This window comes from Zonotrichia leucophrys, chromosome 3 (assembly GCF_028769735.1).
Source record: "Zonotrichia leucophrys gambelii isolate GWCS_2022_RI chromosome 3, RI_Zleu_2.0, whole genome shotgun sequence".
NCBI classification, from domain to species: Eukaryota; Metazoa; Chordata; class Aves; order Passeriformes; family Passerellidae; genus Zonotrichia; species Zonotrichia leucophrys.
The window spans coordinates 77,108,468-77,125,664 of NC_088172.1; the positions used below are offsets into that span (position 1 = coordinate 77,108,468).

The 17,197-nt window shown below is 40.7% G+C and overlaps 1 protein-coding gene across 4 annotated transcripts in view; it reads left to right on the plus strand.

Moving 5' to 3' along the window:
- Nucleotides 1–17,197, plus strand: part of DAAM2 (dishevelled associated activator of morphogenesis 2) — a 202,947-nt gene that overhangs the window by 160,002 nt on the left and 25,748 nt on the right. For 3 of the 4 annotated variants that reach the window (XM_064708908.1, XM_064708909.1, XM_064708910.1), the window contains 4 exons: nucleotides 1,650–1,757; nucleotides 4,425–4,457; nucleotides 7,668–7,774; nucleotides 16,593–16,677. In XM_064708908.1, coding sequence (XP_064564978.1) covers nucleotides 1,650–1,757; nucleotides 4,425–4,457; nucleotides 7,668–7,774; nucleotides 16,593–16,677 — 333 coding nt within the window. The remainder of the gene's footprint in view (nucleotides 1–1,649; nucleotides 1,758–4,424; nucleotides 4,458–7,667; nucleotides 7,775–16,592; nucleotides 16,678–17,197) is intronic. The other variant, XM_064708912.1, reaches the window with a different exon arrangement.

A 17,197-nucleotide genomic window follows, 5' to 3' on the forward strand; every position in this document is an offset into this window, starting at 1 on the left:
TGGAAAGAAGAGCCACGCTGATTGCAAGGGGTGATACAGTGATAGTGGTGAGCCTGCTCAGGGATGGGTGCTGCTCCCATCTAGGATATGCCCTCACTGTGAATAGCACTGCAGACACCCCTCCTTACCCTCAGGCACTCACAGGCTGCCTCTGGAGAAAGGGTGTTGGTTTTCCTCCACAGTGTCTGCCCTGCCAGGAATTTCCTCCAGAACACTTCACACTTTTATTTCCCCCTCATTTTATCCTCCTCACTTTTTTTCCCTTGCTCCTTGAGCCTTGTGGCTTAGCACATTTCCCTCATTTCTTTTGATGACTCTGAATGGGAAATAGAGCCTGTTCCTAATTAGTTCTGATAATGAAGTGCTAACACACTTTGCTGTGTAGGTACAAGTCAGATTCTTCAGAGCTGGAACCTGTGTGAGGGTTTCATTGCTATTGCTTGTGGTCCCTGGCTTTCTCTGCATCACTGTTCAGCTGACTTTTTATCTCCTGGGATTTGCTTAGGTCTTTTTTTACAAGTCTTTTTGTCCATTTCTTTTTTCTTTTAATCAGCATTTTCATTATTTTTGCAGTTAATAAAGTACAATAAATATACATGTAGTAAACTAAATGAACTAAGAATAGTGGTGTCAGTGGTGTGATGAGCACCCAAAGCTTGTCCCACACAAATGCACCGTAAGAGTCAGTAGGAAGGAGAAGGTAGTTTGATCTTTGTGTCCTCTGCCAGAAAGGATATCTGTCCTGAGAATGACAACAGGACACCCAAGACCTTCACTTAGTATAGGATGATTGCCAATTAGCTAATTTGTGTACTCGAGGAGCCTGTTTGTTCTGGGTTTGATGGGCAGCAAGTAGGAGTAGAAGTCTGTGCCTGTCTCTCTCTATGCTAATTATCTGCCAAACAGCTAGGATTCCTGGCATTCAGGATAATGTATCATCATGAGGGTTGTGAACATTTCCAGTTACCAGGAATGATGCTGTTTCAGGGATCTGGGTATAGTTTGTGTCTATCTGGCTTGACAAAGACCTCATGTAGACAAGGCAGTTCATGTAATAGGAAACAATTAGACTTCAAAGACTCAAAGGCTTAAAAGTAAAATAAAATAATAATTTAAACTACTTTCACAGGCAGACATAATGAAAGCCACACACCCTTTAGGCTTTACAAAAGATCCTGGAAAAATTTGCAACAGAGAAGATGTGTCTGGGGTTTGTCATGCATCAGTGCTTTTCCTAAGCTTTTTCCTCCTGATGGTAACACTCCTTTCAGCATGACCACAATCGTTGTGTTAGACAGATGGCCACTCTTGAAAGGAAATATGCCGTGGGATCACGGATAATGCTTGAGATGTGGTCTGCTAGTCTTGGAATGTGCCTTTTCATTAGAGGCTTGCTATGATGAAAACTACAAAATAGTATTTTAAAACAAACGAAACCCAAACAAACAAGAAAACCAAACCAAAAACCCAAAATGAAACACTATTTTTTCTCCTCTGACTCTTGAAACAAAGTGTGTCCTCTAAAATGACAGCAGCAGTAGATAGCAGTGTGACCAGTAAGAAGAAAAGAAAATGATTTATCCAAATGGGATTGGATGTCCAAGCTAAACACTTTTGCTATCTAGTTAAAATATGTTCTTTCTTTTTAGGAGAGGATCCATGGCACAATCTGGAATGAGATTGATGATTTAAAGGCATTCAAGGTGCTGGATCTAGAAGATTTTGAAAAGATGTTCTCCGCATATCAGAGGCACCAGGTAGGAGTGAACCCTTCCATAACTTTTCTGTCTTGAATTTCTCGAGGAGAAATGAATACACAACAGTGGTCTGAGCCCTTGGCCACCTGCAGTCAGGCTGCATCACTTGATGCTCTGCCACTGTTCAGAAAATCTGAAGAGCAGAAGAAGTTGGGATGGCCACAGGGTCTAAACTTCTAGTATAGATGTGCTTCATACTCATGGGCAGCTTTCAGCACCTACCAACAGGTAATGCTCTAGTTAATGTCACTGGCCACTGACTTCTAACAGCTGTGGAGCTTTACATTTATATTTGCATGTCAAACTTCCTGTTTCTCCTATTCATCCAGAGAAAAAAGGCTGTACTTCCCTGAGTGCTGAGCAGGGTGACTGTATTAGCTGTCTTTCATTTTGTCTGTTTTTTCTTAAACAGCCAGCTGCCTGAAGTGGTTAGGTGACAGAAATGGTCTGAATTACAGATTGTAGAACAAACAGCATATTTTAAAAGTGGCCATTTATTAGATTGTCTTTTTTCCTCCTCTTTTTCTTGGAAAGCAAGTCACTTTCAACCTGTCTATCTCCACTGAATGAGATTTAGCAGCAGATGGATTGTACTTTCACTCCTTGAACTCCCCCAGCTTTCCTTTGCTTTTGGACTATTTTCAGTGTCTTATATGCTGCAGAACTGGATCATTACTCTGAAGTTTTAGGAAAAGACACAGACCCAACTGTCATAAACAACCTTTATGATTATTCCTTACAGTGATGATAGCTACTTCATTAACTGACTCAGTACCTTAAAATTAACAATCCAACCCCTTGTGTTTGGAATTTCCATCTTCTCCCTTCTCTCTTTTACTTTTTTTCTAATCCAATAAGCATAATGAATAACTCTTCTTATTTATGAGCTCACAGCCACATGGATAAGCTGTGAAGAATGTGATGTTAACTGTTGCATGATGAGATTTCATTTCTCAATTCTGTTTCTGCAAGTAGCTGATGCTGTTTCAGTGGGTCCCTTTCTCTTTCTGTAAATCACATTCCTCGAAAGAAGAACTTAGTTCCCAGAAGGGAAGAAAGGCACACAGAACTTCAGTGCTGTTAAAAGATTGGATTTAGACCCTGTCCCAAGAGCTTCTGTTTCAATGTTTCAGGTGCAAACCTTGCAGCTTCCTCATTAGGAATGACCTTGCAAAGCCTTCCTTCCTTTTGTCCCCAAAAACCAAAGCCAAAGCTGTCCTGGTCTCGGTTAGAATCATAATATTTATGACTACATTACCAATCACTGGAAGGCAGCCTGAGCTATTCAGCCATAAACTAACCTGACCCTTACCCCTGCCTCCGTGGGTCTCCGAGCTGTACTCTTCCATCCTCATTAAACACACTTTATGACAGTGGCTCCAGACACTAGAATAACACTTATGTAAGCTTCTTGTATTTTTGTGCAGTTAGACATCTTGTTGCCCTTACAGCTTTTGTTGAGGTTTTTACATTATTTTGTTGGGGTTTTTTTCTCCTTAAATATTTTGTTGTTACTTTACATGATACTTCTTCCTGTTTCATCCCTACTTGCTTCAATGTGAAAACGATTCCAATCAACAAGTCCTCATAGATTTTCTTTTTTTTTTTAAAGATCAAGCAACCAAAATTGCTTTTGAATTAAAAATTTATGAGAATTTTTTCAGTTCACATTTAGTCTTTTTTCCTCTTTTACTTTCGGAAATGTTCCATTCTGACCAAGTATGTGTTTTCTCTGGGTTTGTGACTTTTAAACTTCATCCAAATGTCTGTAAAGAAAAATGTCAGTGCAAAGCCCTGCTCTTTTGCATCTGAAATGTTGAATGGGTAGAGATAAAGACTTTTCTTTCTTTGCTGTTATTAACATGACCTTCATGTTTTTTCCAGTTTCATTTACATTAAACAATTTTTCTGTTTTCAATTTTGTTAATGACAGAGGGTCTCTTCTCCTCTCTCAAGCCCAGTGTGTCCTTTTTGGTGGCTGTGAGGGAAAGCAAAACTGTCCACTGTACAGAATGCTGGACCAAGTATTCTTACCCTTGTCTTTTGACCTTGCTCTAATCTTACTGTGTAATATTGACCTTTTGATTCAGTATAGCTGATGTTTTCCTGGAGGAATGAGTAAGTCATGAAATAGTTTGAGTCTGTCTTCCAGAAGTGCTGTACCGCCTCTTTGGTGGTTACTGAGTGCTTTCAAAATGCTTGGCTACGAGTTGTTAAAGGGTATGACGTGCCATTGAAACAAGTTGTTGTTTGTTATGCTTGTTAATACCCACAAACTGTGCCTGTGCATCAGGAGAGGAGAACTGACCCTCAAGTTATAACCTTGGCAGTTCTTTCAGTAAGGCTCCGGACTGGATTTGTAAAGGTATTTAAGCATTATCCTAGTTAATATTTAAAGACCTAAAAGATTTATGCTTTGGAGACCAAATTTATTATTTTCATAAAAGACCTAGGGCTCTTAGTTCTGTGACATCTGCTGATTTAAAATATACCAAGAGATGCTGAAATACCTTTGAACCATCTGGGCCAATATACTTGCTAAGCATTATATGCTCTTAGAAAATAGTGTGTGTCTAAATTCAGCTGCCTTGTTAAACTTGGTACCTTTCTCTGTGCTAATTTTTGGCATGTTTCCTTCTTCGTTATTTGCGACTGCTGCCTGCATAGGACCTGCTAACTAACCCCTCCTCCTGTAAGCAGGTGAGTATCAATCATTGTCTGCTTCCTGGTCCTCTTGCCATGTGTGTGAAGGTGAAGTCCTGGACCATGCCATTGTGGGGTCACTGCTCGTGCTGCTCTTTCCTATGCCCTTGCACTCTGCTTTCTTAATGGGAAAGGTGGTACAGATAATTCTTTCAGCTATATTATCTCTGTGATAGCAGGTAGTTCTTGTTCTTTCACTTGCTTGTATCTCACTGCTGGTGACTGTAGTCCCTTTTTTTATGATCCTGAGGAAAAAGGGACAAAGAAGAATGTCAGTGTCAACTCTTCCTTAACCAAAGTAATACTCTCTTGAGAGGAGAACAAAAGGGCCTCTCAGGGAGCCTTTTCTCCCACTGTTTCTATTTCTGTTCTGTCTGCTTTGTTCAGTACTGAAGTCTTCAGATGCACTTGCTAGCCACAGACTTTGTGATAAAGGAAAAATTTCTTTGCATAGAACTGGGCACTTTGGCAGAAGGATTTGTGCCATCTGAGGGGCAGAAGTGTTCCAAATGGACAGCTGAAACCCACAGAAAATTGAGCAAAAGATTCAAATGGTGTTTAGATAGAGATATTAGGTTACGCACATGTCTTTAAACTGGCTATCTCTCAAGCAAAATTCTTGGCAATAATTTTGGTAAGAGTGATGCTATCAGGAAAGGATTGATCAGATATGATCATATGATCTCTGGTGGTTTCAGAAGAAATTAGTTCTCACCATGAGTGCTCAGGTATTTGGGAAGTCTGTTCATAACTTTTGCCACATGGGGGTGGCTAACGTGGCAGCATATCAAAACAAGTCAATATGGGAGATGTAGTTTTCTGAAGTATTGATAATTGCCAGAAGCTAGGGTGCTGCCATGGTAGGAGTCCTCAGCTAACCAAAATCAAATTGTATTTGAAGCAAGGCACCAGTGTGATGAACACATTCCACAAGTATAGTTGTTTCAGCACTGAAATTTTAGTTGCGTTTTGAGTTTGCAACTAAAATATCAAATCTGAAATATTCTTTGAGCACATAACATAGTGTTGTCCCCAGATGAGACATCAGTAAAGGATGATGGCATAAAACTTAGTCATCTTGGCTGTCAGGTTGACACCAGCTCCAAGTGTTCTTGTGTTCAGGGCTTGGGCTCTCTCACAAAAGCTAGCTGCCACTGCCCCTTTGCTCCTCTTTTTCTGTGTCTGAGAAAATATGGATAGTCCACATGCAATCTGTTTTCCTTGTATTAAGCTTGGAATCTGGCTTTGGTAAAACCTGAGGCTTCATCTGCTTTTGCTTACACATGACTCCAAGTAGCTATAAATACCTCTCTCCTCAATATGAGTTGAAGAGGATATATTTTTAGCTGAATCTAGCCCTTATGACCAGGGAGTGGGCCGTGTCTGAATAGTTCAAGTTATTCATCTGTGTTCAACCCTGTGGGCTGGAGAATTGGAAATGGCATGGACACTATTATATCAATTCCTGCTGGATGGCTTGAAAGAAAGCTGGCTAAACCCCTGCCTCACATACATAGCCAAAGACTGAAACATTTTTTCCCTTGGGATGGATGCTTGTCACTATCCAGGTGTCCTTGTCCGCAAATATTAGCTAGTGAGGAACAGTGAAGCTTTTAAACCAAGAGCACAGACCAGCAAGTAGCTTTCTTCCTTTCAACAGCTCCCCATCTCTCTATTCCCCTGTCGTCCTCCCCACAAACTGAGAAAACTTTGAAATCTCTGCACGCCAGATCATACTGGGGAAACTCCTCTTGTTGGTATCGTTAGATATTCTCTCAGAAATAATAAACATATCCAAAGTCAATTTTGCCTTTTTAGGAAACATTATTTGATTTATTGAGTAGCATTGCAATTGTATTTCTGCCAAGCTAGATGCTTTGGGCACATCTAGAAGAATTTACTAAGTGCATGTCTTCAACTGGTGCATTGTACCTGTTTAAAAATGTCACTTTCTGTTGGTGGTGGCTCACTGCAACACTTTTGGAAGGGGCTGTATGAATCTTTCTATATCCAGGAGCAACACAGATTTGTGGTAACTGACTGTAACCATAACTGAAATGACAACTAGCAGTATGAACCTATGATTTACACTGAACTCTCAAATGCTTGGGTGTCAAAATCTCTTTAGAGATTAGTCTTGCTGATGTAAGTAAGCCTTGAGTTGCAGAACCTTGAGTCCTGAGAGTGAATTCTGGGAAGAACCCACTCTGTGTGCTTGCCATAATCTGACATGTTTCCCTGAGTTTCTGCTATTGGCCACTCCCAGGGTCAGGATGCTGGGGTAGATGGACCTTTTGATCTGACTCAGCATGCTTGCTGTTATATGCTAAAAAAGAAGTCATGTTGCTTATTTGATGGGTGCATTCAAAGCTATATTATACTGATAAATCTCAAAATCTCAAGGCCTGACAATATGGATATGTCATGAAAAGGCATTTTATAAATAGTTCCTGCAGCAGTTAGCTGAGAAAATAAAAACTTGATGGCCAGACTGAGTTTGCAGATATTTTATCTCTGTGTGCTATGACAAATGTTCTGGACTGCATTTTCAAGTACTTTACAGGTGATGAGTATGGTAATGGGGTTACACAGACAACTTTGCAAAGGGGTGATTTCTGAATGATTAAATGTATTCATTAGTTTTTAAAAGAGAAGATAATTTAAATGTAGATTTTTACCATTTTTAGTAAGATATATTTAGTAAGATAAATGCCATCATGCTCTACTATTTACATCTCTCATATAATACGGATCGGTCAGGTCCAATGGCAGCCATAAGACATAACAGAGGGGGTTTTGTTGCTTGTGCTGCAGCCTTTCAAGAATGCTGTGTAACCCCTAGAGGAGGCATCTACTGAAGGATATGCTGTGACACCAGTGATCTTCCTCATAATGTGCCTGATTCTCCTATCACGCCAATTTTTCACATTAACATAATGGAATTGTTGGTAGAGTGAGTCCAATAGGTCAGAATCAGGTCCAGTATTTGGCATCAAAGATGAGTTTATAGATGTTAATGAATTATTTCTGTTTGTCCAGTAACACAGGATCTACCCGAATGCTTTCTGCTTTTGTCTCCTTTTCTTATCATGTGGGTGGATTTTTCCAGGTTGGGATGGGTTTGTTCATTACACTGAGCTAGGTCTGTCAGTCTTGAGTGAGAAACACAATACTGATTGTTTTCCCTCCCTTTTGAAATACATGCAGAAAGAGATGGGCTCAACAGAAGACCTCTACCTCTCCACACGAAAGGTGAAAGAGCTCTCTGTGATTGATGGCCGGAGGGCCCAGAATTGTGTCATTCTCCTTTCCAAGTAAGTGTGCTCACAGGGTATGCCATGATCAATGCAGAGGCAAGAGGGGGTGAATTTAAACAAATGGATATGTTTCTTTTCCCAACTAGACCTGCTGTTTAATACCTGCAGAGCCTCAGATAAACCTCTCTTACGGTGTCATAAAAGGACGTTTCTCATACATGTTATCTCACTTAATAAAAATATCCACACACATATTTCATGTGTCAAACAGGAGGGCATCAGCTTCTATCAGAAGACTCATCATCAGAAAGTGATCAGTACTCATTGGTAGATGAAAGCAGCTCTTTGGCAGTGCTTGCACTTCACTATAAGTAATGTGTCCCGCATGTTCTATTTCTGTCATTTGTCTCTGTTCTGTGTGTTTCTTTCTAAATATTGCTCTGACCATCTCCCTGGAACAGAGCAGAACTGAGTTGATGCTCATTTTGGACTTGTGGCGACAACAGTGGCAAACACAGGCATTCGTATTCAAGACCTGAGATGAGCTCAGCTGGTTAGAGCATGGTGCTAATAACATCAAGGTTGTGGTTTAAATGCCTGTATGGGCCATTTACTAAAGAGTTGGACTCAGTGATCCTTGTGGGTCCCTTCCAAATCAGAAGTCTTCTATTTGTAAGTTATGTTTTTGAAGCCAAGAGTTACTCCTGTGTATTCCTACAATGACTAATGCATTCAAATGCACTGACATCAGGGCCCTTTTTTTTCATGCCTTTCTACCAACATAAGTGCTGCTTTGAGGTCTGTCACTATCAGATTTGTCAGACTCTGATCAAACTGAGAAAGTTGCCTTTCCTACCAGAGGAGGAGCAGCAAGACTGGAGACAAAACCTGACAAAACTGTGGCAGTACTGAGCAGCAAAAGTGTCTCATTGGGCGGTAGAAAATATGAGTTCATATGGATGGGAGGCTTGTCTGCTCTAGCAAGCTGATGGTTAAAGCAAGGTTGCAGCCAGACCACCAGGAATGGAGTGAGTTCTTTCCCTTGCTTAGTGAAACCTGTGGAGGCTCTCATTATGCTACTTGTGTGGCATTAGCCTGCATGTCAGCAGGACCCCCACCATCCAAACCTTCCCTGAGGAAAGGCTTACATTTCTCTCTCTGCAGCAGTTGCTGACACATGTCTTTGCTGGTATTGGCAGCTGGCTAAGGCTGGGGCAGAGGCATGGGGAGGCATAAGGGCACCAGGATTTTCATGCTGTTTGACAGACCTACTGAATATGTCTGAGGTTCAGATTAACTCTGTAAACAGGTAGAACATTTCCTGGAAGTGGTAACATCATGTCTTCATTTGGCTGGGCTAAGGAGCATCCAGGAAGGTGGTCCATGACTTGGTACTGCACTAGATAATATTTTGTAAAAATCTTCTGTCTCCAAAAAAAAAGCAATCTGGACAGCAGCAATGCATGTTTTTCAACATTCACCTCCTCTGGTGTGCAAGTCTTGGCAATCTTACCTGAGAAGAATCCTCTCCATACCGATAGAGAGAAGGGGACAGTTTCTGTGTTTTGTCTTTCTTTTTGCTGCCTCCAGCAGCAAGGTCACTGAAGCATGAACCCTGCACGTCAAGATACATGGCATGTGTTCACTCCAGGTCTGCCATGAAGTTAGTGCAACTTTGAACTGCTAGTCTGGACTCAAACCAGAGGTGAAAGCTGTGTTTTATGACTGTCAGAGTCTTCACTAGGAAATATCCTGCTCTTATTGTTAGAATGTCTAACATGGAGGATAGAGATTTGGCAATTGTGATGTCCCTATGGAGCCTGCAAGTTTGCACTGTGCTCTGTTAGCTTTGCTGCTGTGGTCTTGGAAACACCACCTGCCAGGGCCATCCCGCTGGCTTAGATAATATAATGTTTGTAACAGATAGTGTTACACACAGAATATCAGAAATATTGTTCAGGTTGGCCCAGGATTGGTATTCCTCCCCAAACTTCCCTTTTAAATGCGACCAGAAAAGCAAAAATCTTAGGGAACTCAAATAGCACCTTTACATTCTTGCCTCTTTTTTTGTAGTTTGCTGTTATATGGTTCTAATATTAAAGACAGGAATTGGGAGGAATGGCTTCAGACAATAGTTGAAAGGGCTTTATAACCCCTTTGCAGATTTTTTTCATACCCCATGTCTTCCTTCTTGAGGTTAGACCCTGAAGAAGAGACACTCCCAGCCAAATGATCCCTGCACTGCTCTGCCCTGCTGCCATGCACTTGCTGCTCCTGCAGCACAGCTCATACATGTGCATGGGGGTGTGCACTCACATGCAGTGAGAGGGGATTTAAAACTGAGGACAAACAAAAGGAGTTTCTGCAACCCGGAGCTGCAGCCCCAGATTTCAGGTTGCCACAGTATCTGCCAACAGCTGTTTCCAATTGACTTGTACAGTGCATATATCCCTGTAGTTTATTCCCCCTTTGTTTACACTAAACCATCATGTCCTTTAAAGTAAAATAGCTGCATGGGTTGGTTTTCTTTCCCTCCCCTACCCAAATGTTTTTGTTTTACTAACACTGTGTTAGAAGGGGTCAGGCAGAGCTCATATTTCATATGGTCCAACAAGCCAAAGCCTATCAAGAGTGAGAAATAGATGTCTCTTGCTTTCTTTTGCAGAGAGACTACCACATGGTAGGCTGAAAAAAGATGAAAATTGAATTGCTAGTTGATTTTTGCTGACATATAACAAATTCATAAACCCTCTTCCCCGATCTCATCTTTACTTCCATAAAAAGATATCTCTTTCAACTACTCGATAGTAGCATCTTTCAGTTTTCCTGAAAGGAAAGGATAAATTGTCCCTGTTTAATAGAGTCTGATGGATCTAAAACAAAGCTCTGTTGCATAGGCCATCTTCAAAGGCTTAAAAAGCATAAGATGAGTTTCTCTCACAGTACTTCTAGTAGGCCATAGTTCAACCAGGGCATGGAACCATCTGTTTGTATTCAGTTCAGGCAGCCACCAGCTTCAAATTTAGCTTTCTTAATGGTATTTCAAACATATAGTTACTTTTGTCACACTGGAAATCTGGTATCTCTCATGAATTTCCTGATGTCTTCAGTTTCCTCCAGGCTGGAGTTTTGTTGTCAGACTTGTGTGGTCTGGAAGAGTCATCCCAGATCCCTATGTTTCCTTGCTTTCACCTGGCAGCTGGAAATTTTTCTGACCTCTCTCACCACTATGGCTTCTCACTGACTCCATTACTTAAGTAATTGATAATATTTTTGCTGCTCTGTTTTTGTAATGTCATTTCTTTAAATGTTCTTTCAGAATATGCCCAAGATATATACTATTCACTGTCTTCCTCTGTGAAATGCTCTGGAGAGATTCAGTTCTTTGAGACATCTTGCTAGGAAGAAGGCTGAATGTATACTTATGGAACTTCTTTGTCCACATTATTTTGCATGATGTCCAGTGAAATAATTATGTCAGTGTTCTTCTGAATAATGTGATGAGTTTGTTATTTCTGTGGCTCAGTGAGTTGGCAGTAACCTTCTCAAGAGGCTGGAAACAGTAGGCATGCTAGCAAAATGTCATAAGATCAGTAGTAGCTGAAGGTAGAATCTGACTACACAAGAATAGTTTTAAATGTGAATGTGACATTAGACAGATACTAGCAGGCAGGTTTATCAAATATTTGGCTTTATCAATTCAAACATCGTTTGAAGTAAGGGAGAAGAAAAAAGGCTTGGGCAGAATTTCCAATGAGAATACGGAATACATGACTGTACCTCTTCAGTGCTTTTAAACTCTTTCAGTTGAGACATTAAGGGGGCAAGCTATTCAGCCAATGTCACTCTCTATGTACCAGCTTTGCACTGCCCCAGTCCCTGTGTGCCTTTCTGCCATGGGGACAATTCAGTGTTCACCCTTGTTTTAAGGTAAATTTGAAGCAGTATGATATTCTGGAGTAGAGATCATATCTTGATAAAGAAAAAACTGATTGGACTCAGCATTCCTGTTCTTCAGTGTGCTGTATTGAAAAACACTGGGCAGTAACCAGTGCCTGCTGGGTTCCCAGAGAGATTTTTTGGGTTTAAATAAAGGTCCACAATAAATGGCTTTACCTGGTATGCTGAGTATGATACTCCACAGCAAACTGAACACGTTTGTCAGTGCCTGCATCTCCTATCTGAGATCACAACTAGGAACCTGAAGGTAGGGTTGCAATAAAAGATGAACCACTGCTTCACCAATGGTAATTCGGGGATTCCCATATTTGGTTCTGCTTTACTCTTCTTGGCTCAGAAATATAATCATCCCCAGATTGTTCGTGGAAGGTAACTGAGAATATTTGAATGCAAAGTTGCTTGGTTACTCATGAGCTTTTGCTGAAGGAGAACAAGAAAAGAAAAGCCAGTTTCTTTCTGTACTTGCCAGAATAGTTCCACAGTGATGTTCTGAAAAGGCACTGGTGGATATTTTTTCCCCCAGCGTGTTGATATAATGGTGTAAGATGTACCTGGTAAAATGTCCCAGCTGTTGTCCCACAAAAGAGAAAGCACTGTTGTCTTCACTTATGAGATGAGTGGGCAACTGGGATAAAGGGATGTGGGAAGAGTGGCTGCATCTCTCTGTCCTCTGGCTGAATGTGTAGTTAGACCAGCCTGCCTCCTGAATGCTGCTTCTGAGACGAGGCCTTTACAGGTTAGTGACAATCAGTATTCCCAAAACGTAGATATTGAAAAGCCTGCACTTTGGCACCTGTACAGAGCCTTAAGAGAGCTCAGGACTTAGAGAAGGCTTCTGACTCAGTCGCAAAGTTTGGGAATGAATTAACTAGTAGCCTGTGTGAAATGACTTTGTGGAGATGGAGTATTCTGCAGTCACTAAAGCTAAGATTTGGGTGAGTTGTACTAACTGGCCTTAGGATGTAGTAAGTATCAATCAGTGCCTGTCACTGTCACAGCTGCTGTGGTGTTCCCAACAGATGCCAATATGACATTAGAGAGCTAGTATCTGTCTAATGTCATATTGGCATCTGTTGGGAACACCATAGTTCAGCAGGAGGCATAAAATGTCCTTGATACATGATAATCAGTCCTCTTCTCCAAGGTGAAAGGAACAGTGGGTCTGTGATCCCTGTGGTGTGGGAACTTAACACAGCTGAAAAGCACCTCAATTTCTCTGTTAGTGGGAAAGTATGCTTCCTTCTCAAAAGCTAGGAAAGATCCAAGGAACAAGTCCATGATGTAACTCACTTTTTCCTTGGAGGGGGAGATGGTTAATGAGTGACAAGCATTTTGCTTTGATTCATAGGAGGGAGAAAGAGAGGGGGGAGGTTACTGTGAGTTAAATCAATGGGTATATTTAAGGAGAAAAAATGAGCGAGCGCTGGGTGTCTGTAAGGGAAGTTGATGTAAAACTGCAACATGTCTCCCAGGCATGTTCTGAGTAAGGCTGCCGGCGTTCTCCAAGGGGACGAAACAATAAACCACTTGATGTCTGCAAGTGAAGCTGGTGTTAAATCAGTCGAGGTGTCCTGGGGAGATTAGTGATGAATTACTCTGCAGAGTCAATAGAGATTATTTATGACGCCGGAGGGGATAGAGGGAGGCAGGCTAAGTACCATATCAGAAGTTATTTGGTACTTGTTGAGCTTTAACATTGCTTGAAGATGACTCAAGCAGTTGGACTTCCATATACTGCCACCAGATGTATGGGTGAGGGAAGGAGGAGGGAGCATTTTCAGTAAAGATCCTTTTCCTTCCTCATCTGGCCAGTGTCAGGCTCTTGTTGAACAAAAACAGGCAGTATCTGTGCTATGAGTGAATGTGCTGCAGCTGAGCAAAGGGGCACTGTATTTTGTTCTGGTCACATTTACTTCCTATGTCGTGATTCCAGGATACGTGATTTCGAGAAGTGTAAGGCAGAGGGAATACAGCTTGAATTCTATGCTGTTCCAAATTGAGTTACCTCCAGCAGCTGGAGGAAGAGTGCCTGGATCTGCAAAGCTTTTAAGAAAGTCATTGCAGCTTTCCAATAGATACCAAAATGTAATTTCTGTAGGGTAAATTTTTGGGCCATAATTCCACTTTAATTTTGCTCTCTCATATGAGTTTTAGGCACTGAGGGATGCCTCCTTTCAGTTTTAAATGGAAAGATTTTACACATCTGCTTTAGGTTCTTCTTTAATCAGTTCACCTGCTTCTGTTTAAAAGCATCACATCTGTTTCACATTACTGCTGGCCATCTTTAAGATCTGCTACATGGCTGGGCACGAGTTTTGAAAATACAAGAAGAATCACTTGATTAACAATTCTTTGGCTCCTTATTCAGACAGTTTTAAATGGGAAGATCTGTGTTTTGTGTCACTGTTGCTTTTGAAAGGCATCCTGCCCCAGAAGAAGAACAAACCCATTTTGGAAGAGTAAGATTGTTCTGCTGTAAATCCTTCCGTACTAGTAATTAGATTGGTAATAATCTAGGATGCACACCTGCAGGCACCATGACCCTGTTGCAGTCCTGTAAATGACCAAGTTAAACTGCTTCTCAGCAGGGGACTGGCAAGCTTTCTGCTTCTCTCTGCTGTGGGCTAAACCATTCAAACCAGATGTTTTTCTGCTGATGGCTGGCAGGGCACAGAATCATCCAAGAAATCAAAGTGTTTGTATAATTCTCTGTCCTCGGGGCTCTTAATTATTTTTGAGCAGAAGATGTTTTCAAGTGTATTTAATGCTGATGAATGGCAGCAAACAGAAGAGCTTGGAATCCTTGGGCTTCTGGACAGAACAGCAAGATCAGTGGTCATATATGCAACACTGTTGTGTTGCTGTACCTCAAACCTCTTTATTTGGTCCTGTTTACAGCATCCCCAAATACACACAGAGGTACTTCCTCTGTGTAGTAGGTGGTCAGTGAGTAATTGCTCGAGTTACTTGCGTGGAAAACACATGAAAACTCACCCTCATTCTTTGTAAACTGTGAAAGTAGCAACAAAACCCTTCCACCCTGGTGATAATGGGTTGCTTTATTTCATTCCCTCTCACAGACTGTGTGTGCCTGTGTTACAAGTCTAATCTGCAGACAGCAGCTTCTGAAAAATGCAAAGGTGCTCTCTAAAGGAAAAATAATCAACAAAATGGAGCACTTTAAAAACTGAATTGTTAGGGCACGTGTGTATGTATCTCCTAGGGACCAGGCCGACAGCCACCGGTTTTAGCCCTTCTCTGGTCACAGTGTTTGATCAGTTCAGAGTCACATAGCCATGGCCATTACGATTCACTGTTTAAGCCAAAAGTAACCCTTACACTTTCTGATTGAGGCTGTAGATCTTTATGCAGAACCTCATGTACTGAAGTTTGTTTTTTTCATCCAGTATCAAACTAATAACCTAATAAAAAGTAAAAAGTTTCCAACCTTTCCATTGTAAAACTATTAATCCTTATATCTCATTTGAGCATGGCCCAATTATGAAGCTTTTCTGGATATCCAGTTCTTTATCTTGCTTAGCTGGTATCAGTTTTCTCTCCTTGTGGAAAGATTGCATGATGACCAGCTTGGAACACAATAAGAGAAATTAGTTCAGAGATGTAACACAAGATTTCAAATGTCTGTTGATTCATATTTTATTTTCCAGCTGTTGGTTATATTGGGCAATATTAAAATATTTTAAGTGTCTTATATTTAGTAATATTTCCTGTCTATTAAAAAAAAAGCTTTTTCTTTTGCTTTTACCATGTTTTTCCAAAACTGTGATTCTATCCAAATGCTAATGGCAATATGAAATTTCAACATGGAACTTCTTAGCACTGAAGACTAAAACATTTTGCTTCATGCATCAGCCTGTCTCTTATTTATATTTGCATTTTCTCTTTCTACTGTTAATTAATTGATAGTAAAAAGTCCATGGAGACTGTAGACTTCACTCTTCAAATATTTCTTTTTACACTCTACTGTTTCAGTCCCAAAACTGAGATTTTCTTGTGAATAGCTTTTCCTTTATGGTTCACTTCAGTATTTCCTACTCTCCTGAAATGACTGAGTATCATGGGTTGGGGTTGGTGCATTTCTTTGTTGCCATCTGCTCTGAGAACAACCAAGTTCATTTCAGGTATCCATCAAGCAACATCTTGGTAATGACAAATTTTGATGACTCCTGATCTGTCCCAAATTTCAAGTGGACCTTGAGACTTCTTTTCTTTATTGATTCTTGGTTCAGTTGTAGCTGATGACTCCTGCTCATTGTACACAGGAGTAGATGGTAAGGAGAGTGTGCTCTCTGTTACCTCAGATAACATTAAAAAACTCTTGTTTTCAGAGCTTTTTTCATGATATGAAACATGGTTTTGCAGATGCTCTCTGTTCCTATGTCATCTGTCATTGCTGACAAAGTGAATTACCTAGCACAAGCAGTTTTCTTGCAAGAAAACTCTTTCTCAGTAAGGGAGTTTTCAGTCTCATTATTTGGTACTCTGGGAGATGCTTTAATATTCACAAGTCAGGATGTTACATGAGCTCACAGTCAGAAGTCACATGGGCATGAAGGGTTTTACTATAGCAAAAGAACTTAATAAGGAAGGTGTCTGGTATGGGGGAGCTTGGAAGTACTTTTGAGCTATGAGGTCTTGATTGTTATTAATCACTGTCTGATTTTTGATGTGTGTTTGATTAGCTGAAGAGGATAAAAGTATATTATCCATAAAACCTCTGTGTTTAGAACTGATTTATTCCTCTTTCTGAATATTCTAGAATAGCAACGTCACAGTAGAGCTTGCTGTGGTTGTTTCATGCCTGTTTGGTGCAGCGTTTCAGGCTTCCTACTTTGTGAATTGTCAGAGTCACTTAAGCTTTGCACTAATGGCACAATGCTGATACTTTTGAAAGGTTGAAGCTGTCTAATGAAGAAATCAGGCAAGCAATCTTGAAGATGGATGAACAAGAAGACCTAGCAAAAGATATGCTTGAGCAGGTGAGAAAGATAAAAGTTGGGTATAACTTATGTTTAGGTCCTTCACTGCCTTTTCTCAAGTGGATTTGCATACTGGCACTGCTGTTTTTCTGCAGATGAGAACTTGTCTCTGTCATGTCAGTGGAGCTGCACAGGAGAGCATGAGAAAAGTATTTTTACCAATGTTGTTGTGTATACCTCTGTCATGTAACTGTTTCTCTTCTTGGTACAAAATTTGCATGATTACAGGTGGTATGAGGTTTCTTTTTATGTCTTCTCTATTCCATAATTTTTCCCATCTCTGCTTTTTCCTGCTGATTGTTTATTATTGCTGTTGTTTTTCTTTTCTCTTTTCTTTTTTTTCATCTCCCTTCTTTACCTGCCTTTTCTATTGGGAAGTGTCAGGAACCAGGCCATGTAGGTCAATGATTCCGGCCAGGACTAGAAGGGATCTCACAGGAATGTTAGAAGGGGAGCCAGATACTTCCATCCCCAGCACCTGGTTGGCTGTATAACTTGTGAGGAAAAACCCCCACAATTA